This window comes from Buceros rhinoceros, unplaced genomic scaffold (assembly GCF_000710305.1).
Source record: "Buceros rhinoceros silvestris isolate BGI_N320 unplaced genomic scaffold, ASM71030v1 scaffold1252, whole genome shotgun sequence".
Lineage (NCBI taxonomy): Eukaryota > Metazoa > Chordata > Aves > Bucerotiformes > Bucerotidae > Buceros > Buceros rhinoceros.
Genome location: NW_010396928.1, coordinates 891 through 25038, shown reverse-complemented (window position 1 = coordinate 25038; position 24148 = coordinate 891). Strand labels below are relative to the sequence as shown.

Sequence of the window (24148 nt, the reverse complement as noted above, 5' to 3'; positions counted from 1 at the left end):
CCATTTTTACACCAAGCAGCCATGAAAGACCTGTTAACTGCGAGACAGGGCTGTTTTTCACATCGTGAATGCATGGCGATGTCTCCGTTTGCAAATACAGCAGACCAGGAGGATGCGTTCATAGAACGAAAAGGTGCCAAGGACCTAAAGCCCGCAATTGGGGGCACACAGTTCTGAGGGTTTGCTTTCTAATTTTTTCCTCCTTATTGGACTAGCATTATTTGGATCTTACAGGCCAAACGTCTGCTTGCGCTCTGGAGTTCATTAGTTGCACAGCAGCAGCACATCTTGTAGCTTAGTTTCATTCCCAATGCCTGCGTGGTGTGTGCTACAGCACAGTGGTAGGTGGTCACAATCAGGAGATTCTCTTCAAAAGAACACTCCACTGAAATTCCAATGTATTTATCAGCCATTCTTTAGAAAAAGTTATATAATTAAGATTCATAAATACATACCTTTCTGCCCAGTCATAACCCATGAGCTTCAGTATTCGGAACAAATGTTGGAAGTGATTACTTTGACTTTTATCTGTCTAAGGAACAGAATTGGTGCATTATCAGGTAACACTCCAAGTTTGATAAGGATTAGCTTTTAACAAACACACAACATCACGGGTGCTGCACCAGTAAGCTACTGCAAGCAGAATTAAAGACCTACGAAGACAGGCAAGACTTGAAAAACGTAACAGCTGGAATCTATGGCAATGGGATTTTGCACCTTGTTAAAAAAAGTAATCTACCTTTTAAAAAATGGTTATTCCTAGGTTGCGAAGGCGAGGACATGAAGTGAAATGAAACCTTGATGTTCTTTAGTTTCACATAATCTGTGAGCTGCCCATCAAACAAAACATCTCCATTTTCACTTCAGAGCCTTGGTGCTCTTCTTACATACCCATGTTTCACATCACCAACCTTTAAGGTTGCTTTGACTGAGAAACAGAACACCTCCTTAAGCTGTCTGTCTCCAGAAGCCACTAGTCTCTATTGCCTCCAGCGTGATTTGTGGATTTTTATACTGTAAGTCAGATGCATAATTTAAAAAAAAAAAACAGTATAAATTACCACATTTTCATATTAAAGATGCATCTTTAGTGCTCTGTTCCACTTCTAATTACTCTCTCCTATGATTTAGAGCAGTTTCTGATGGCAGTTATATCTAACAATGATCCTCATGTGTTTCTAGCTACAGCTATTGCTGCAAATTTCATTCTCCTACCTAGTTGCTTTGACTACATCACTCAGATGATTCCTTTATCCCTCCTTAAAAAACATTGCCATGATAACCAGATAACCACTATTTCCTTATTTGTTTGGCGTTCCAAGTCAGGAAAGTCTTAAGCACTTCACTCGCTGCTCATCCGGTTTTTTTTTTCAACTCTACCTTTGTACCAAGCCTCAAGCAGCTGCCTCCTCTTTCACAGTTCCTAGTAACTGCTCTGCTCCTATGCACAACCTCGCCCTTTGTCAATTCACAAACAAAGCTGATGAATGTATGCATTGCAGTGGCCAGCATTTCAAACAAGGCCTTCCAAGCTCTCTTCCACACACGGTATATAGGAAAGATGCTCTCTGTACCTATTACAAAGCCAGATCTCTCTTGCTAAAAGGTCTCACATAACAAACGTTACAAAGTTTAGACTAAGGCCAGCTCACTCTACTGGCCAATGCTGCCTCACTGTTTTCTCTGCTGTTTTTTTTCTCTCTGTTTTTTCAGACCTCTTTCTAGGTCTGAATATCTCTAGTCTCCTGTTTTACAAGAGATCATATTTTCCATGACAGAAACTGGTTTTGTTTTGTGTGCACAACAGTGTGTCACTCACCACCTGGACCATGATCCCAGCATTTAAAAGCCTCTTTGAAGGATTGCAGTCTTTGGCGAGTAGGTACTGCGACAAATCATGACAATTCTCACTGGCAAAAGACTACAATCCTTCTGAACTTAACCGCTGCTTTGTGACTGTTCACCCAGCAGAATACTCAGCTAAAACCAAACTACAAGCTTAAGTTTGCAATTACTTGTCTTCACCAATGTATACAGAAACAGCACACAGAAGAATATTTAAAATTATTAACAGAATCTAATAGCTTTTCTTTTTTTTTTTTAATAACCCTTTAAACTCCCATGGAGATAAGAATGTGAAAAGAGAGGCCAAGATAAGAACACCTATCAGGCAGTACAAGCTGAACTCCATGTTTCAGCTGGCCACTTGAAAACGAGGTATCAACTCCCGTGTTTTGGGGTACTCTGTAATACTGCAAGAAGCATAACAATGAGTGTTCATTACGTTTGAACAATCCACATAATTAAAATTGCATGAAAACTGAATTTCTTAAGAAGGATGGGAACAAATACTAAGAGTACCACAAAACTCACCTCTGTCTAAAAGTAATACTCAAAACATGAATGTGTAAGTAGGTTAAAAAAGATGAACCTGCAGACAGTACCATTTCATAAAACTACTTTTTTTTTTCTCCATAGCTTCATAGCATGGCAAAAATAACACAAAAGCCTAAAATTATGAAGAACGTCAATTTTTTCCTTACAGGCGCCAAAATTATTTATACGTGGCCCTCAAACTGAGTCTAATTGGTTAGCTTTAAGGAGAAGTTCGCAGTCTGATGCTGTATTTAATTCTTCATACATAAAAGCATTTTCATTTCCTGCTTTGAGCAATGGAGTTCGATGGAATCTTTGTATCTCTTTAATAATACATGTCACTCATTTGAAAATGTTTTGAATATTTTACTCACCTCACTGCACTTTTATGAAACAAGCAGGATTTTTAAAAACTATAAATGCACTGATTTATATGTACTGATTTACAGAATTACAACTAATTAACCAATTTAAGGTTCTTTTAAACAAGTTGATTGGATGAAAATAAGATGATCTTATAAAGTAAGACTCATTAGCTTCTAAACAATTTTCTTGTAACAAATACAAATGTATTTCAGAATCCTGATCTTAATAATTAAAGACTAAAATAATCGGTATTCACACTTAAACCCATTAAGTCCCCCCGCCTCTGGTAACACTGAGTAACGTCCTAACCCGGTGTAAAGTACTGCCCCAAAACTGCAGCAAAGCTCAGCAAGGCCGGCAGTTCCCTCATCCCGCTGCCTGTCCCACAAATTCTCCTAGCAGTTTATGTTATCCTCCTCACATTTTACGAGCCACTTTCTTAGCCCTTAGAAAGTCGGAAGTGATAAAGATACTAACCATGTCATCCAAAAGGTTGAGAGATAAGGACTAGACAGGCTCATCTGTCATTTCCAACTTGAATGAGACATCGATTATAACGGACACAGTGATCGCATCACAGCCTGATTTTGCTGTATATGTTTGGATGAGGGGTAGATCAAAGAGGCCCAGGCAAGGAAGTGAACCGTTACTGGAGTTCAGGGATGAGCAGCCAGTCAACTCAAGACTACTTCTTCCACACTTGCTCACTCCATGAGTGTAACATTCAGCCCATACCCCGATTTGTCCAAAAGACCCAACTATTTTCTTTCCTTCTAATTGTTCCTCCTCCCTTGGTCCTCACTACCTACCTCACGGTATGCCAAATACAAACAGTTACCTGCCCATATTAAGTAGACAGGAAACTTCCTTAACTCCTAACGCATTGCACTTTCACAGCCATAATGCTCTTCGATGCCAGTGAACCTACCATGTTCCAGTCATTAAAGGCAAAAATATTCCCACCAAAACCAAGCAATCCCCCTGCAAAAAACCACAAAAAAAAAAAAAAGAAATCCCTGGAAAGCCTCTGGAAACTTCCTGGAGACTGAAAATAAAAGGAGGAATATGACTTCACTAAAAGTCACACTTTAAACTGAATATTTGATTTTGTGCTTACTGGTCTCTCCCCCTTCCCCTGAATCATGATATCTGTAACATTATACTGACCTTTGAAAAAACTGTACCAGAGCAGATATATGGGCATTACCAAATGCATCACAAACAACATTCATATTTTTTCCACGTTATTAATTGACTTCAAGTAAAAGAACACGGTTTTCACAATTATTTTTTTTAAATCTGGCAAAAAAATTTAAAAGCATTTTGTGATACGTCCTTGGTAATACTAGAACAAAAAAAAGTTTCACACAAGTGAGGAGATAAGCCTCCTATTCATTACTGATACTGTTGGAATTTTTAAAAAGCAAAATAACACTTCAAGAAGGACGCTAGGGTGCTGGAGCAGGTTCAGAGAAGAGCAACAAAACTAGTGAAGGGTTTAGAGAACTTGTCCTGTGAGGAGCGGCTGAGGGAACTGGGACTGTTTAGTCTGGAAGAGGAGGCTGAGGGGGGACCTTACCGCTCTCTGTAACTACCTGAAAGGAAGCTGTGGGGAGGTGGGGGTCGGTCTCTTCTCCCATGTTATGAATGACAGGACAAGAGGGAATGGCCTCAAGTTATGCCAGGGGAAATTTAGGTTAGATATCAGGAAAAATTTCTTTACAGAGGGTTGTGAAGCTTTGGAACAGGCTGCCCAGGGAAGTGGTGGAGACCGCATCCCTGGACGTGTTTAAAAAACGTGTGGATTTGGTGCTGTGGGACATGGTTTAGGGACCCTGGCTGTGCAGGGGGAACGGTTGGACTCGATGATCTTAAAGGTCTCTTCCAACCAGATGACTCTATGATTACCAAACCAAAAAATATAAAGATTCCCTGTCTACTGCTCCTACGTCCAGACTGATTACGCAGTATTTTATGTGCTATTTCCTCATAATGAAACTGAGGGATTGTTCAAAGCCATAAAAACTTACATTTCAGATAAGATATCAGAACTTTAGAGTAGACTTGGATTTGGTTTAGACCACTAATTTCTAAATAGACATTTTACAACCATTTATAACACTGACAGCAGTTTCTGACTTGTTTAAATATTAATGACAACATTTATATAGAAAATACAACGTCAACAGTTTCTTTAAAACAAATTGCAATGAGCTTTTGTAACAGAGAATAACTCCAGAGCTGATTTTTCAACCATTCTGTAGGTCATAAACTGAAACATGCCACAAGAAACACTGCCACATTGAGGCACAGCTGCTGGGCAGTAAGGGCATCTATTTTACTGCCAAAAACACCGTGTGCCAAAGTCATACTGCAGCAAGAGGCCCCCTGGATTATTGGGCAGAGTCAGGCTCAGAAGTGTTCGTTGAATCTAGAATTACTTACCACGTAAATCATAGTATCGCAGCTATGCTTATTCATTCTGTCTATAGCAGCAGCAAGATCCCTGCAAGAGATAATGAGAAACTGATTTTCACTCAAACATATCTCATTATTTGCTTCTTAGGAAAATAATCTACTGCTCTGGAGGGGAGAGCACTGCCCAATTAGAGGGATCCACGTATGCCTTACAAAACAAAAGAGGACACATGTATACTTTGTTCACAATGTGTTTGAAATGGTTTTTTGAACCACTAGCTACGAAAGTTACTGAGGAAACCGTTCTTAGATGCAGACCAAGTCTCGTCTCTGTCTCCCTACTGGGACAACCAATCGACTGCGACTTGAGAGAAACCACCCTCTCCTGGAAAAACTCACCCAGTGCTCAGCATTGTGTTATACAATAAAAAACTCATCTTCACATGCACAAAGTAGCGCAGAGAAACAACCTGCTCGAGCCTCTCCCAGGGCTATCACAGGAGAGGTGTTTCAGACATCCCAGTCTGAAACCCCCCTCAGGGGTCACCAAGAGCAGCTCGCCAGACCAGCTTTTGACTGAGGGAGGTTACTGCCTAAAAGACATGGGACACATGGGATGCAAATGAAAAGCATTTTTCAATTGTACAGGACTTATTACGGGAAGCTTAGGAGAGGAACCAAAGATGGGAAAAGAGAGGGAAAATATGATAAAAGGACAGGTGGTTAGGATGTTTGTCTGGTTGTGTCCTGCAGGTGATCAGCACAGCCACTGGGGTGGGGCTATGAGCCTTGGGGGCTTGCATAGCCAGGTGCCAGCAGGTGGGGAGACCTGGGGATCCAGGGGACAGCTAATGGGCAGACTGTTGAAGCTCAGCTCATGGAGGGATACACATTATGCGTGAATACTTTATACATACAGTACATCTGTATATTACTTATGTAGAGAATATAGATCACATACATACATATGTGTATATATATATATATACACGTGTATTTCTTCACACCAATAGATCTTCATCCTCATCAGCCAGAGGGGAAGAAAACGAGGTCACTTATGCTGAGTGGTTTTGTCTGTGTTGCCCTATTTGGTAGGCTGTGTGCATATACACGTGCGTGTGCCTACTGGGAACAGGTGCTCAGCCTCACTACTGGTTGGACCTGTGGGCATGAAGCTGTGGCAGCTTGTCTGGCTACAGGATTCAGACAGGATTGACTGCAGCATCTCTCTAATACCCGTGCCCTAAAAAGCTGTACACAGTTTACCCTGAGGGCTAGATATCCGATTTACTCGCATTACTAGCACAAAGAAACTGCTAAGGCTTTCATATTAAAATATCCACAAGGAATTTTAGGTTACTGATGAGAAGGCAGGAGAACAGTGATAGAATTGCTGTTACGGTACTGGTGTGCCCACTGTATCAATAAAGACATGGCTGAACAAGTAATTTTTTTCTGCATCACACTGTCAAACATTTTAAGCAAAGGTCTTTCTAAAACCTTCACTATTTGGCAAGTGTTTATTAGATGAAGAGATCCCAGCGTTGTTTTCAAAGCTGGCATCTGGAGAAAGTACTATGATTTATGGAAACAGAAGATTTACTAACAGATTGCTTAAGGAGAGAAAAAGTATTTAGAAGCAGTTGTTTTCCCAAGTCATTTTCATCCTATCAACGTTAAATTGTTAATTCCAGTTAAAACTACTCATTAATCAAGGTGTCCCATCCCAGAAATAAAGGCTCCAAAATCTGTACTATCAGTTTCAAATGTACTCATGTGCAAGAGTTTACTGGCAAAATAAATGGCAATAAACACAAGTGGGCTTACTTGCCTTGTTATATAAAGAGACGTCCCATCACTACGCATGACGGTGGAAAACAATGAGAGATCTTTCTTTTCTGAAAGATCCACAATTCCTGTCCCTTTGCTGTAAGTTGAGAGAAAAACACTGAAGTAACTGCAAGCCAGATCAAATATACAAGCAGGTTCAGATAAAAGGTCAGAACCAAAGCAAAGGCCTCTTGCCATGGAAACCCCCTCTCTCTAGACAATCTCATTCTTTTCTCTGAGTGACTGTCTCCTTTAAGTCTTTTTGAAAACTGTTCCTCTAGGTTGGTTGTCACTGCTGACGCTAGGGAGCTGCCTGCCCACATTCTGGTGCATTTCATGACTACAGCCTTTATCCCAGTTCAGCCAGGCAGCTCCTTCATCAAGACAAGGATCTCATCTAAGTCAATTCGTTAAATGACACATGCAGCTACCAAACTAATTAACAGCCTAAAAGTCCATTAGGAGCTGAATGCTGTCATTGTATCTAATCTGTCATGGGCAGGCTTCTGTGCTAGCCACAGAAAACACAAACAATTTTTAGCTGTGACTGCACAAATTCTGTTAGTCTTTTTCTACAACAGCTACCAAAGCCATCTAAAAAAATCTTCTTAGATTACATACAAACTTCACTCATCAAATCTCATTTGAAATGCAACTGAGATGTTAAGTAAACTGCACCAATAGGTTAAATAATGAGTTCATACATGGTTTTCTGAAAGAGTCCTTTATCCTCCAACATCTTTAGAACTTCCTGGGACTTCTCTTGGTAAAATGATTCTCCAGAATATTCATCAAAGTGCACTCCTAGACGCTGAAAAGTTCCAAGAATATCAAAGAAGGGTAACACAGTTAAGATTGAGGCTAATCATTTCTTCAAATTAAGTCAGATGATAGGTTTGCATCACAGGTCAGATAGAGTGCAAGGATTAATTTTATTCCAGGAAATGTCACTTCATTGTTAAAAAGAAAGATGTTTGGATTTTGATTTAATTGATTTCTGCATTAGCATTAACCTCCCTGAGCTGAACATGGTATTGAATATGATGTTAATGAGAAATGGTGTGTAAACTGGATAGAGCAATTAGTACAAAAAAAATCTGAAGTGGGTCTCTGACTTGCTGTGCTGGGGGTGAAATCAGTGGACCGCAGAGAAGCTACTTGGACATGAAACCAATCCTATTTTAAAAGGATGCTAAAAGAAATTTTAAAAAGCAGAAACTGCTCACAAACACTGCTGAGCATACAGAAATCACCATTACCAGGGAGGCCGAGGGTACACTTAGAGACAGGATGCCCTTAACTGTAAAACTGGGTGAAACGTAATAGTGCAAAAGACAAGGTTTTTAACTGAGGGCAACAAAGCTGTCAGTCCTTCAGCTCAATACTTACTAGTTCGAATGGATTTGGGAGAGAAAAATCTAGCTGTATCAGCCAGCCCATGATTAATGAGGAGAGACTATCATGATGCAACTGCACACACAGCCCAATAACCACATACCTAGCAAATAGGTTAGCTTTCCACTAGAATTGTCAAGGCTTAAGAGACCTTAACTTAAAAGTACTTGGCATGAATCCAGTGATACGTTTCAGGGAAAAAACTAAAGCACAGCCCCATTATCTGGATCATGGAGGAAGGGGCAGGCCATTTCTTTTAAACTTGGCAATCAACGATGAAAGAAGACGTGACCAATTTCTATGAATACATCAAGGGGAAGGAGATGGACAAGTACAATTTCAAGTAAAGAACAATACTAGAAGAAAAAAGTGGTATAAAGCGAGTCACAAATTCTTCAGATCTGCAAGTTAGAAAAAAAAAGAGTCTAAGTCAATCAAAACCGGGCACCCATTCCAGAATTTCATTGCGAGAAAAAAAACCGCTAGCTGGTTTTCAGATGAACGCAGCTGGTTCTGGAGTAAGATTACATAGTATTAATACCAGGAGACTGGATTCAATGACAGAAGGTGTATCTCACTCCAGTTTCCCACATTCATAGAATTCATTCGGTGGTCAGTGGCACAAACATCTCCCATGAAAGTGGGAGAGCCAGTGGACACTGGCTCCATTCTTGAGATCAGTATGCAACAGATGGCTGTATATTAGCTCAGTTCATCCTGCAGGTGACTTACGCACTGGTCACTACCGTAAACTCCTGCTGCTATAATTTCTTACAACTGATTTAACATGCAACATATACAGATCTGCATTTTAACATTAGACCAGAAATGTGAAAACAGATAATAAAATTTACAACAGGAAAACTGTAACACTTAGTGGGTTTTTGCCAACCTCAAAGATAAAGTGAAGCTGAACAATATTTATCTGACACTGATTTGCTTTGTTGCTTGGCACCATACTCCTACCTTCAGAGCCTCTGAAAAGGGAGAATTAGTCTAAGGGCCAATTATATGCACTCCATTAAGTATCTAGGGTGCCAACAACTAAAGTAATGGTCTGCTTGGATATTAAATCAACTACTGTTTTTTCCAAAGAGAATGGGGCATAATCTGGCATATTGAAAAACATCTCCCCCACAATACTGTAAAGTTTAGTGGAGAGGCAATGAACTGACATTACGGCAACTTCTGTTCCTAAGTCAGTTCGCTGCTGGGCAGTCTCTTGGGTGAAGAGGTGCTGTGCACTGTCAGTTAGATTGATGGAGCAATAGATAAAAAGAGACCATTTTACCAACAACACAGAAAAAGCAGTGGATGATTTGTACCTTATAAATCCGGGTGTATTCCTCAATACTGAAGTCTCTAAATTGTTTCCAAAGTGACAGTGCCTGCTCATCATGCTCCTCTAGTTTTCTAAAGAAATCCTGAGCCAGCTTTTTTGTGTTTTCATCTTCTGCTGCTTTGTTAATCTGTACATACACCTAAAATACAATAGCACTGAAAATGCTGAAGTATAATCCTCCCCTCCAACAAAAATAAGCAAAGTTCTACAAGAACAATACAAAGATATTTGTAATATCAAAATTTTTTAAATGTGTTAGAAGAACACATTTCCTATTTAAAGGATGAATGAGTAGTCCAAACTCCAATAGGAAAATGTGCAGCTTATCTTGAAATAAAGACTAATGCTGTAATTCCTTACTGCTGTCACTATCCTTCTTTTCATACCCTTGAAACAACTGCAGCAGCAGAATACGGAAGAACTAATTTATGCTGGAAAGAGAAACCATCACAGACATTTAAACATGAGACTTTTCTTCATAAAGCTGATACTTATAACAATTGCCCTGCCTAAAAATGACGTAGCAGTTGAAGCAGCAAAATCCTGGATAGACTCGGTATTTTACAAGCTCACAAAAAAAACCCCACCCCAGTTCCTATCCAAAACCCCTTACTTACAGTACTCTGCACTTGTATTAATAAATGCTGTGTGTCTCTCCACGGCTGTGAAGTCAAGTGCATGAGAGTGAGCACTGACTAGAAACACACATGCGCTGTAAGCTTGCTAAAAGCATTACAAACTCTTGTATCAGCCAACTTTACCTCCGTACAGCAAATTTAGCTCTCCTGTTCATTAACATATCTATTATTTCTAAAGGACAAATATTTGCCTAGACAGAGATACCTTGCTTTTCACATGTGTCGTCTTGAAAGCCCATGGAAGAGTTTTTAAAAAGTTAAAAGTACAATGTAAAAACAATTAAATTAACTAGCGGTTATGTTATGCATTTAGACTCAAATAGTTCAATGCTGTTTAACTTTTAAAGTCTTTGTAATAAATATTGCAATCTGGATTAAAAATATATACAAAAACTTCACTCCTGAAACGTTCAGACAATGTGTTTGCCAACAATATCTTGCTTGAATGAGTTCCGTCTATCAAAAAAAAAAGCTTGCACAACAAAACTCTTGAACTTTTCCCTTTCCTTTTATGTTCCAAGATTTTTAAATATTTTAACAGGAAGTGCAACTGACAGGCTTCCAGGATTAATGTTTGTTTAGTTCGGCCACAAAAAAGAAATTTAAAGTAGAGGGAAAATTCAACCCTTTCCAAGAACAAAACTCCCCCTCCCCCATCAGCAGCTTCACACATTTTAACTCCTCCCCTCTCCCCCCAAATCTTTGCTGTTACAAATAAAAAATAAAGCAAAAAGCATATCTGCATCTGACTCTTGACCATAATGGAAGGTGCAAAGATGTTTGGAAAGGTACATCTGTCTATATATTTATATAGAAACTGCTGTGGAAATTAGAAGAAGAGCATTCTGCAGAGCCAGAACAGTATTCTGGAAAGTAACCATCACTCCTCCTTACCTATATATGCTAAGCCTCCATATTGGAAACAAAACACTTCAAGGATTCTTTTCCCCAACCACAGTGATTCGTGTATTGAGCAATGTAAATTTAACATAACTTATTCTAAAAATATTAGCAACAAGAGGATTTTCACACCATACATGCCACTACACACCATACATCACCAACATTTTGGTAACCACCATAATACAGCATTTGATGCTAGACACCATTTCCACTCAGTGGTCACCTAGGCTCAGTTAAGACAGCTGATAGCAACCCAGTATCCATATGATTACCTCCCTTACGGGGTGTGTTCTACTGCTACAGCCCAGGCTAGCACTGTCCTCCAAGCATGGACATTTACATCCAACGTGAGTCTCACCAGACCCTCCGGACATACCATTCTGTACAAAATTGACAGGTAAGTTAAATGAACTGTCCTCTGAAGTCCCTAGTTGATCTTCTCCGAACTCACCTCAAAAAGGTGTTCTAAAGGACTGGATTTTAGCTTTTCTTTGTTGCCAAATTGTTCGAAACCAACACCCAATAAACCTTGAATAACAATTAAATATAGAGTTAGACAACAGCATAGAGTATATTGTTTCATTAAACTGTCTTCACAAGCATGTCTAGTCTTAACGTTGTATGTAATAAAAGAAATGCCTTACATTTTTTAATAGTATAATGGTGTATGCTTCAAAAAACAAATAAAAAACAGAGCCTATTATTCCACTGCATAACCCATCCCCCCACCCTCCCCCAAATTATAATAGCTAGAAACTAGTAGAAATAGTATGTTGAGTTTTCAGTTCCTCATAAATGGAATTTGTGTTTCTGGACTTGTAGAGAAAATTATCTTTTACACAGCAACCAGCTCTAAGTGAGAAACTGCACAGTGGAAACTATCCAGCAACAGAACAAGCTCAGAACTCCTTGTTTTGCTTCCTCCCTTAACAGTATTATCATTTAAAGGACAACAGAAACTGGGACAATACGGTATTCCACATACCATACTTTCAAGGCAACTTTTTGCTGCATGTTGAAAATATGCAGCTTTATCACGTGCCAAGTTTGGCTTCAGAACTCTCTGGAAGGGCAAGATCCAAATCCCAATCTTTTTGCTATATTGAAAGAGGTCATATTCAGTAATCTAGCAATATTAACCCTGCAGCCTCTTAGATCTTCTGAGGCTGCTTTTAAGGGCATGTCATTCCTCTGAGCTGACAAGGACCAGGACAGATGCGAAGACAGCATATAAGCAACAGGTATGCAGGTATCTCTTTGAAAAACCCTCTGCAACTAAACAAATAGCACTATCTCAAAAACCTGGAAACACTGACTATGGCAAGAAACCATGGCAGATTTAGGTAAGAAAAACAAGTTAAAGTTTAGGAAATAAAATGAGTCTAATTCTAGTGAAAACAAATTTCTTCAAGGACAGCTTGTTCTTTGAGCAATCCAGGCTTCATTTCCTAGTGAACTCTAAGATATAAGTGTACGTGCACATTCCACTTTTCAATGCTGGCTTCACAGTCCAACCCCCAGCAAGACAGAGTTTTTATTCAATCCAAACACATCCTTTCCACATGTTTCTGTCTTCCCTAAACTAACTCCAGCTCTTGTTACACTCATCAATTATTGGCAAGATGCAGCAGCGTGTCGGGACTGATTCTGACTTAGACGTGACGGCTGGTTAGCCAGCAGGCTAAACGCAGAAGTTAACTTTCTCTCCCAGAGGGCACTACTTTGTATTTCTATTCCTACTTGGCTGCCAACTGTCACAGTAACAAAAGAAATTTGTTCTCCTGGAGACATTTTTCTTTGTCAGATGTGTCTGAAGTTGGACAATATGTTCAAGAGTTATTGGGAGCAGAGTGACAGGAAGACAGATGAACAGACAATATGACTGCATAAGCTTTGTTACCTTAAAGAAACCTGCCTCCAAACTGCCTGAACGTTGGGGACGACTCTGAATGTTTCAGCAAAATACGTTTTCAATTATTACATTCTAAAGCCTCTGACCACAGCAGCTGTAATACAAATGCTGACAGATCGTTAATTACAGCACTGCTTCTGAGAAAGGACCATTACAATAATATTCCTATGCTATAATTTTGGGAAGCACCACAATATCATTTGTTATAAAACTTGTCATATATTTGAGCTGAGCCAGCACAAGTAAAGAGGGGAGCACCCATTTTGAAAGAAACAGTTGAAACTACTAGGTCAAAAGCATGATTATAATAGTTATGTGCTGGACAACAGGCACACATGTATATAATAGGCATTGTGATCTTTCTACCTTCAGGAAAATTAGTATTAAAATCCATTAAATTCCTGATATTCAGACTTAGGAGTAAAATTTGGTATCTTCAAAGACAGACTGAATGAGGTCAGTTGAAAAGCCCTTTAACCACGTTGCATTTCACTGCTTAATTATCACTGCCACATTCATCATACAATAGCATAGTGATAAAATTATGGCTAAGAGGCAAAAATGAATGAAATATGCAATGATGAAATTACTGAATTTTAGAAGAAGTCATTCTGTATTCAGTTCCTATGAAACAATTCTTGAGTAAAGCAAAGCTCTGCTATACACTGTTTGATCAGAAACAGGATCAGAAAAATGAACTGCAGAGGAAATAATTTAACAAAGGAAAAAATATTCTATTACTGCTCTCACAGTCATAAGAATGTTTTACTCAACTGTTTAAAACACAGAAGGAGAATGGGTAGAACTGAATCTATTTTAGTTACCTACACTGCTGAATATGAATACATAAGCGGAGTAGAAGTAGGGTATTTACACTGACTTTTTAACCCAGCTGTTTATAAACATAATCAGTTCATTGATACCAGCAAAACTGGAGGGGGCAGCATAAGGGCTGGAATGGGCAAAAGCGACTGCTTAATAGACACTGTTTTGTGTTTGCCACCTAAAAATAAATATACAGACACTGTTTTCAGCACCTACTGCAAAAGATGTGGGGGAGTTTTATAGTTTTCACGAGTGTACCAGCTTTCAAGAATGAAGAAGTGGGTATGACTGCCTTTTTCTAAATGCCTGAAAATACATCTTTTGTGGGGGAAATTAGAAAAGGAAAGGAGAATATGGATCAAATTAAAACACAAGATTAACAATAGAAAGACTCAAAGTTGTGAATACTATGGAAGGGTAAACTGCCATGGAAGAGGGATATTGATAAATCCAGCAATTGGACGTAAAAGATCTTTGGTCAGGGAATAAATATCAAGCCATGCTAGGCTGCACATGAGAGGATTTTTCAGTGCTTGCTTATCTGATGGACATTTCAGAAGAGGCAGGAGTGTGCATGCGTGTGCCTGCAAACACACGTGCATGCAAGATTGATAGTCTTCTAGGGCCTATTCACTTGCACATGCTGCACCTACACACCTCTCTTTTGCCACATTTTAAAGGGAAACTGAATATTTTGAGGGAAGTGTTGGGATAACTTTAAAGATACAAACTTCTCAGGCCTCGACCTGCCAAAATATAGTTGCTGTGGAAGTCAATTATGTTCTATGAATAATGAACATGTTTCCAGAGGGAGGAAAAAAACCCCAGATAGATAAAGAAAGCACACACACACAAAGACAACCAAATATAATATACATTTTGTTACAATTATTCTACTGGAGTGTGTACAGGCGTGGCATAGGTAAGTTAGCAAGCTTACTCTTCCACAACTGTTACCATGCAAAACCTCAATAAGGAAGTCAGCATGACAGCAGACATGCAACGGCTCTAGTAACATGTACGCATTTTGTCTGGAGGTAGCAACACAAGGCTGTTCATCTATGAGAGCTACAAAAGTATAACCAGCACATTCAGAAAATATTTATACTGCCCTTTCAAAACAAACCCCAAATTACACATACATAACCTGAGAGACGAGCTACTGAGGGCCTGCTGGGTAAATTTTCTCCTGTTATTTCTTGTACAGTAGTATAGGTCATACTGCTGATGAATCAGTCTGGATTGTTTTGTTCATATTTTAAGACTAACTACACATTACATGCATGGAAACACAATATTACTCCTTATGACCACGGAGTGAATCCAACGGGCCTGTAAAAACTGAAGCTGGAAACCTGGACCATATTCTACAGTAGAAAAAGGAACAGGAGAAATATTAAAACATACCGAACTGCATGCCCCAGTCACCAAGGTAATTTATTCTTACTACTTCATGTCCCAGTGCAACTTTGAGATTTGCTATAAAATTTCCTGGTAAGGAAACAAAATTGGCATTATTATTCAGCTGTAGGTAGTCTCTCATCCCAGCAAAACCATTTTCTGTTTTTGTACGATCTGTATTCAAAATGAAAAGTAATCAGATGAACTACTCCACAGAATTTGCTAAAATACTTCACAACTAAAAACAACAGTATCCTGAGCAGGAAAAGAAAGGCCATGCATTTGAAAGCTGCCATAATGTGTCTCATACAACAGTGATGAAAACACATGCCTATGTGCACACGTACTGCAAAGTATATGAACTTTTTAAAGTCTTCTCATGTTCTCACAAATATGTGTCAGTATACATATTCCCATCACAGTCAAGCAACCTCATACCAGGTGGTTAAGTACTAAAAATTCACAAACTGCTGTTAACTATGACATTAAATAGAGAACACCAAGTCCTGAATCTCCATATACTGCTGGAGCTCTGCACTTAACACCCTATCTGTCTGATATGCTCTAAACTTACTGTATCACAAAAGCACATCTTGGTGCTAACAGTTATTACTTCAAAAATCCTTCATCTTTCTCCTGAGCTTAGCTACAACCATAGAGTTACGAAGAACAAATGCCTACACACCGTCCTCTATTTTCCTGTGCTTCAATGGTACCTTTTAATTACAATACTGATGTAAAAGGATGTAGAAAGCTTTCTCCTGTTATTATAACACCATATTATAGCTTGCAAATACTTTCAACTCCATTCTATGTAGTCAATTCATTCTCGTACTGTTGGATAAACACTGATCTACAGAACTACTTTTGGGTTTTTTTTCTACAGCAAAGAGTCCAGAAATGGAACATAAGAAGCCCCAAATACATAATTTCACTCAACTATCAGTCCATGAAGAGGCAGAATTATTAACTTTATTTAATATATATGATTCATTAAATATAATTTAAAACTCATATATGCTCATAGCTGCACGGATGCTGTAGGATCTTCTGCTAATAACCTACTGGTTTTTATTGTAAGAGAGGGAAAGGAGGGAGAAATAATGTTTTCCATATGCTATTAGAGTACTGCACAATAAACTTAACTTACTCATTATTCCATTATAAATTACAGCAACTGTGTTAGTAGTATCGGTATAAAGTAATTAAAATATAAAAGTAAGCTTTTTGCAAGACAGCCACCAAGACATAACTATCTGACTGCTCTACAGACCAGTGCAAATTGGAAATTTAAGATTCAAAGGACTCTCTTAACACCTCAATTAAAACCACCCTGGGTGTCTTTGTAGAACAGTTTTAAACTACTTCATTTAATGTTCACAGTCATAAAACTATGACGTGTGACTTAATAAATCTGCCAGCAACACATCACTCTCTTCACTACATAAAGAGCAAGAGATTTTTAATTAGCAGTCGAGCCCGACACAGCCATTCCACTAGAAGAGTGGCTATTAGCAGCGTTTCCCAGTTAGGTGAAGCAGGAAGACAAAGGAGCCCTTTCGGGAGGCAGTTAAACGAGTACTTACCTACTATTGTGGAACGCAAATGTCCTATATGAAACTTTTTGGCAATGTTAGGGGAGCTGTAAGAAATTTTCACAAGTAATATTTGTTCAATGTACATGACTGCCGGATAACCAGGTTGAAAGAATACAACTCATGCACATAGCAGAAGGACTGAAATAAACCCACCATTACCAATATTCCCTTAGAAGTCCCTGATTAGCTTCTGTTCTAGACAGCAGATTCTCCCATAAAATCAACTCTTCTTCCAGTATCAGTTAACTAACAGTGATATGGGGAAAAAGAAACCACAAACAACCCCACAACAAAGAACTCCCCTGACAAAGGACTTACGCTATCTCACACTATGTTTTGGACATACAGATCATTCTTTATTAGAGATAGATTTGGACAGGGGAACCTTGTGTACAAGAACCAGTAACGAAAATCACATCTTCTCCTACCAACAAGTTCCCCCTCAAAACCCCCCTGTACCCACAGTTGTTTGCCCAGATAATAAAGCGGAAGTTCAGCTGTGAAAATTCACCCTTCAAATTAAAGCCAAGTGCTTACTTTCCATGACTATGGAAGCCTGCACAGGAAGTATAAGTAACAAAAGTATTTATACACAGAGATCTAAGTCATACACTTTTCCTTCCATGAGCAGGTGACCATATACAAAATTGCATTGGACAGAGATTTTGGGGCCAGCAGCTGACAAGATTTAGCAAGACAAATGCCTGGCTGCTTTAGCAAATCAGAGAGGAAGGTATTAAGATGAAAAAAGAAATGGGTTAGTGGCTGAAAATTCAGATCATGTTTCCTGATAACAAAATAAAAGAAGCCCTCTTAAAAAATGCATACTGCAATGCACTAAATGAGAATATTCTTAGTGGAGGACAGTGTGAGGTGTGAACTTTTTTAATACCAGAACTATCTCTGGGAAAAAAGCCTCAATTGCCCAAATATAACTTATATTCTACTTGGCAAGTATATCAAAGTATCAAATACAGCTGAATGTAATACTGTAAATATGGTTTAACTTCACAGGCATCATACATCACAGCAATGAATTTCATCAGCAAAGTATCAATCAGCAGACAAGTAAGTTTTCTCACAGGACTCATCACATGCACTTACCTAAACTCAATCACTGTCTTTTGTCTAGGCACTGTAGAGAAAAGTTCACTTTTTACTCCATACTCTGAGCCATCTTTCAACACCTGTTGCAACACAGTCTAAACCACAAGGAATATTAAAAAAAAAGGAAAATATGTTTCAACAACAGAAAGTGTGGTCAGGAAATCTGTTTACCAATCACACAAGAGTGTGACCTCACATCTTTTAATCATATTAGCAGCTTGCTTGGCAGACCAGCCACCAAATAAGATCTCATATATAGATGAAAATTCCATTAAGTTTTGAAAGCTGCAGAGATTTGAGTGAAAATCAAGGCTGATTTTGGTGGAAACTTCGAAGGAGTGGAAAGCCTAGTTTTTATAATTTTTTAGTTACATAACATGAAAGGACAAGGGAGTAACCTGGGGTAATTGGGAACCAGGAAGGGAAACTAAGTCCAAGAATGCGGATAGAACAGTGACCTCATGTAAAATGAGAGTTCTCATGCAAAGAGGGTTCCAACCAGGACCCTCGCCTCTACTAATTCAGGTATCACATTTTAAAATCAAGAACCTACCTAACCAGGAAATTTTATAGAAAAAAAAAAGAGAACTAAACTGCAGATTTGGATGAAAAAGTAGGAGAGCTTCTGAACAGTAAACTAGACTGGAGTATTTGCCTCATTGGGCAGCCAAAACATTCTCAACAGATTTTTTTCCCCCCTTTTTCAATTAATAAAAGAAAAGCTACATACCATACCTCTGGACTTCCTCAAAAGCTTTATCTTCCCATGAATACATCTTATCTAGGCACGCTTTGAGGTGTCTGGCTATTTCTCTCAAATTCCTAGGAACCCTGACCCATATCCAAGGTTTTTGTCAAGGTGAAAGTACAGGGGACACCTACTGAGCACAGCACAGTCAGACCACTTAGGTTCAACCCTTTGGGACACATCAGACCTCCCGCACACTCAGTGTGACTGCATGCCTGCAAGAAATCCCATGAGCTCTGCTGTGTCAGTGTATTACCATGCAAATGCAGCTCACCTGAATAACACAAGAACGCATTTCTTTCACTTCAGGAAATCTCACACAGCAGTACCACAGTTCTACTCTTCATGATTATCACTAAAGACAATTCAAGAGACAAAACAAGTACTACAGAATCCTCTCCATCAGTTCACTGCAGGTCGACTGCAACAACAGCTCATGGAACATTTGGTCATTCATACCTCTAACAGCATATTTAAACATCAACCAGCGACACAGGCAAAAGAGCCTTAGCCATTTCTAATTTTGGTAGCATAAATTTAAACTGCTCTCACTGTTCATCCCAGAAGATGAACCTTTTTCTAGTTACGTTACATCACTGTCCCCTGTATTTCTTTATTAATCCGTTTTAGGAATAGCATCTGCCTACTATTTTTTTCCTTTCCCTTTGGAAGACAATATCTTTATACAATGGGGAAGCAGAAAACCAGGAGACTTTTCCAAGAATTTAAACTTCCTCAGAACTATCAAGGCACTTAGGTCTCTAATAGAAAGAGGAAAACATGATACATTGACATTCTAATAAAACCGCTAGGTTTCTCTAGGCACCAAAAGCCAGCTGCTTTCTACTCCGACAGTGCCAAAGAAATCCAACTGCTCAATCCTCACACATCAAACACCCCTTCTTCCCTTCCCCACGTGCAAGTCTGTAAGGACACCGAGAATGATCCCTATAAAATTTTGTTTACTTTGACAGCATGGAGACTGTGTAAAATGCCTTAAAAATATTTCCTCAACAGCTTAAACACAGTTTGTGGGAAGAGGAATTCTATGCTGACTGTATTATCAGTAATGCATTCCTACAGCGAGGTTAAGTCCCTGTACATACCCTACATACTTCAACGTGTCACACAGACAGCGATACATTACAAAACCTAGTATGCGAAGACAAACTTCCTGAAGATAATAGAGGCCTTTAACAACATAAATTAAAGTGGAAATCTCACTCCATTCAGCAGAAACTTTTATTTCTTCCCTCTCCAAAAATCACCTTAAAACTCTTCCGTAATATTGAATAAACTTAGAATAAAAAAAGGAATGGTGTCTGTAAAAAAAAAAATGTTAGTTCTTATTATGGCACCTAAGAAGGTAAGCTGGACATACACACAAATCATCAAATTTACCCACAGACCTATTCTCCTTATCAGTGAAAGTCACAGCTAGGGTTTGTCTCCTCCTCTCTCCTCACTGACATAATGCAAAATTGCACGTTCTAATTCCACTTTTTTTCCAGCAAAACTCTACCAGGCCAGACACATAGTTTTGCCTGAATCATTAAACTGACTAGAATCCCTACAGACAAAGCACGCTGTGAAATCCTGTACTCTTTCAGTGAATAGTCAGCTGTTATGTTATTATCAAGATGGATTATAAATAGCTAATGAAAAATTGTAGGGATTCTTTTTTAAGGCACTAAACAAAGCATTAACAGTTTGCATGAAGAAAGGGTCTTACCATTCAGGAAAAGAGGACCCAAGTGACTCAGTGGAAGTGCCGACAGGAAGAGGGCTTCACCAGTATTAGGTAAAGATCCGACTTCTTGCCCCTAATTCACACGTGGTCAATTTTCTAAGACCACAGCATGATTTTTGCCAAGAGTTGCTAAACTTACAGATGAAAGGCATGAACACCACCACAATGCAGCTTGCTCCAAAAGTTAGCTGAACTATCTTAGCAAAGCTTTCATTGTCCTCAGTCTAACAGCACCAGCCATCTACTTAGCTTTATGAAGCTCTTGCAAATAATCCAGAGAGAATACAACTGAGACACTACTCACAGACTGACCAGAGTCTTCCTTTCATTAAGTTAGCACATGAAGCTTTCAATTTCAGCCAGGCACTGAGCGGACTTTGAGGAATACATCTTCCCCTATTTTTATATTTTTAGCAAAGTATGCAATGATAGATCTGCTGTCAAATGCTTTTATTTCAGGTATCTTTTTATCATCCTTTTCTATTTTAAACAAGACTCTTCACATGCAAGATCAAAACTTTTGAGCTGTATACTGTAGAAAGTCAAAGCAAATGCCAAGCTTGCCTTTTAAAGCAGAGAGAGGAAAAGGAGGAATTATGGTTATAAGTGAACAGCAGCTACACTGTTTCCTCATAAGAATAAATTTTTGTGAACCTCATTCCAAATTCTAGGCCTACATAACAAACCAGCAACAGAGATCCTCAAGGAGAACTTATGAAAGACAGTTTTACACAGAAAATACTTTTCTGAGACAAGTATATAGTTTTATACGGAGGAATTTATTTTTACCTTAATGCCCCTGAAATATATTACTCACCTTTGCTAGTAATTCCCTATTTATTGTAAAGGTCACTGTTCCTGGACCAGCGCTGATTTCACTCACTACAGCATCACATTTCAGCTAAAACAACAAAATGAAACAAAAACTCTACATGAAAACAGGTGAACTGGAAAACTGCAATTCAATCCACTGTAAGTACTAATTTAATCCACTCTAAACTTTAAATGTAATTTATTGGTTTGAAGCAATCACAAATGGATCATTTAATCAACCCTGTTGGAAAAGGGATGATTTTATTATTTCCAATCCTTGCTTAATAGCTCTGAATGTAATTCAGCTTGAAATGTCACACATTTTACCTCAGTCCCTGCATGTGTACAGTCTGTGTTTTATTTTGACTGGGAGCAGTAGTTGATCTCTTTGTACACAGAAAAGCTGAGATACATTTGCCAACTTACACAGCACCTGACAGCACTTAAAAAAAAAAAAGTCAGGATCAACACCTTAAAGAAAACCTGAAACAGAAATTTTGGAGTGCTGCTTCTTACAGTTTCTGACTTTAATGACAATGTTTTGCAGTATCCAGAGATACAAAGTAAAGATGTTAAAGGCAATTTTCTCAAAAATTTCATTTACAATTTCCATAAGGCACGTGTTTTGTAAATTATGAACACACAATATTTGGGCAACCAAACCCTGATGTCAATCCTCTCTTTACACAAATTTTGGTCTGCTCACAGGCTGAGAGTTTTGATTATCAACCTGTCAGGTTTGAGAGTTTCTTGTTAAACTACCTGTCTTTTATACAAAAGATGACACAATTGCTTTATCACTCAGTTAATACATTTGAGAGAGGCAAGCTACACATTCCTACTGAAGGTCATCAGCATAAAAAAGAAATTCTTACCCCCGTGCTAGACACTAACTTAACTAGAACATGAAGTCATGATTAGCCTTGAAGTTTTTTAACCCTCTCAAGTTCCAATAATGACAAATTCCAATGTTTATTCACAATCTACATGAAAAAATATTTATTGTATTGACTCTGAATTCCCCACCTTATCATTTTAAGAAAGGTCCTTTCTACTTATGGGGCAAACAGAAAACAGAAATTCCCACTGGCCTTTCTCCATACCATTTGTTCTGCTAAACATTTTCTTCTGAAAAATTTTCATCTTTTTTGCCTAACCTAAATATCTGTATTTCAGTTGCTGTGACCTATTTCCTCAGAAGTGACAAGGACATACTGTTGAACCTTGAGGCACTCCGTTGACTGTTTATGACAAAAAAAACCTGCCTACATTTTTCTCTGCTAGTTTTTGCTATGTAATTGTATTTTGTAAATTTCTACACTGCACACCTTCTTTGTGGATGACATGACCATATTTTGTAAATTTCTAGTAATTTCTCCTTCATTCCCTACCCAACAAAAACAAATCTGAGATATTAATGGAATTCTTCCTTTGTCTAAGCAGCATGGTCTACTCAGTTTTGGGGCTATACTGACGGTCTGTTACAACTGCTCTTCCATGTAAAGAGCATGTAGGGCTAAGTGTCCCAGGTTTATTTAATGAGCCACAAGCAATAAAGGTGAGAGACAATTTGCAGCTTTCTAAACACTGGGAACAGCAGCTGTTTAATTTAAAGTGACAGACAAGTCACAAGGAAAAAAACTGTTGCTGTGATGCTACAGTCATTGGAACAGATTACCCAGGGAAGCTGTCGAACCCTTGCAGGCTTTTCAAAACCTGATAGGATTTCAAAAGTCCTCAGTCATCCAAACCCCCTCAACAATCTGCACTGAGTAGGAGATGGGAACAGGTAACTTCCTGAGGTCCTTTCCAACCTGAATTATTTTATAGTTCTAGATCACCTCTAAGTTGTTTCAGCAGTTGTTCTTCAACCTGAGTTGGAATTCTCATCTGTTACAAGAATGAGTCCAAGCTACAGTTCTCTTCAACATCTCAGCAGTGACAAAGGATGAGGAGAAATCGTTTAGCTTCTCTTGTTGGATCATAGAACAACCCTTACTCTTTCTGATGCAGATGAAGAATCATTTGCACTTTCATTATTCAATCTAGCTGCTCTTTGCAACTAACTTTGACAAAATTTCCTAGTTTATACTCCTCTGGCATCAGCAATACATTTTTAGATTGTAAATTATTTTTTTCAGCTCAAATTATCCCTCAAACCTCAGCATCACCTTTCTGATCCCACTTTTGTTCAACTTTATGCACGCCAACTTCTCTGAATTTTCATTTCCCTCCCTTCCTTGAAGGTTTGTGTCACCTCTGTAGACCTTGTTTTGCACACTGCTTCTTTTTTTATGCTGTAGTCAGTCTTAGCACCTCAGCCATTTCCATTTCTCAGACTTACATACCTGAAAAAATTGCTGTTCTAAGAAACTTCACTTTGAAACAGTCAGGGATTTGAAAGTCTGGCCTGCTTGTCCCACAGGCTAAATTTATCCATTGCCATTCTAGTGCTGGATTTTGCAGTCTTTGGTTTTCCAAGCCACCGCATACTCGATTTCTTCCTCAAGTTTTGGGCAACAGTACGGACCGTAGCATACCCTTCAGATACCCTCCTAACTTCACAAATATTATTTACTCTCAAACTAGTTGCAAACAATAATTTCACAACTAAACTGATTAGCCACTTAACTAAAACTGCTTCTCCAATTCCCCACAAAGATTCTGTGTACAATCATGCTAGGTGAAGTCACTAAACGACTCTGACCCAAACAAGTGCTTGGAGA

At 38.7% G+C, this 24148-nt stretch overlaps 1 protein-coding gene across 1 annotated transcript in view; it reads right to left on the bottom strand.

Moving 5' to 3' along the window:
- Nucleotides 1-24148, bottom strand: part of RARS2 (arginyl-tRNA synthetase 2, mitochondrial) — a gene marked incomplete at its 5' end in the record, with an annotated part of 36541 nt that overhangs the window by 12122 nt on the left and 271 nt on the right. Inside the window, 10 exons of the mRNA XM_010146025.1 lie at nt 456-532; nt 5188-5248; nt 6992-7087; nt 7695-7801; nt 9711-9866; nt 11720-11796; nt 15413-15496; nt 16993-17048; nt 18109-18206; nt 21427-21510. Coding sequence (XP_010144327.1) covers nt 456-532; nt 5188-5248; nt 6992-7087; nt 7695-7801; nt 9711-9866; nt 11720-11796; nt 15413-15496; nt 16993-17048; nt 18109-18206; nt 21427-21510 — 896 coding nt within the window. The remainder of the gene's footprint in view (nt 1-455; nt 533-5187; nt 5249-6991; nt 7088-7694; nt 7802-9710; nt 9867-11719; nt 11797-15412; nt 15497-16992; nt 17049-18108; nt 18207-21426; nt 21511-24148) is intronic.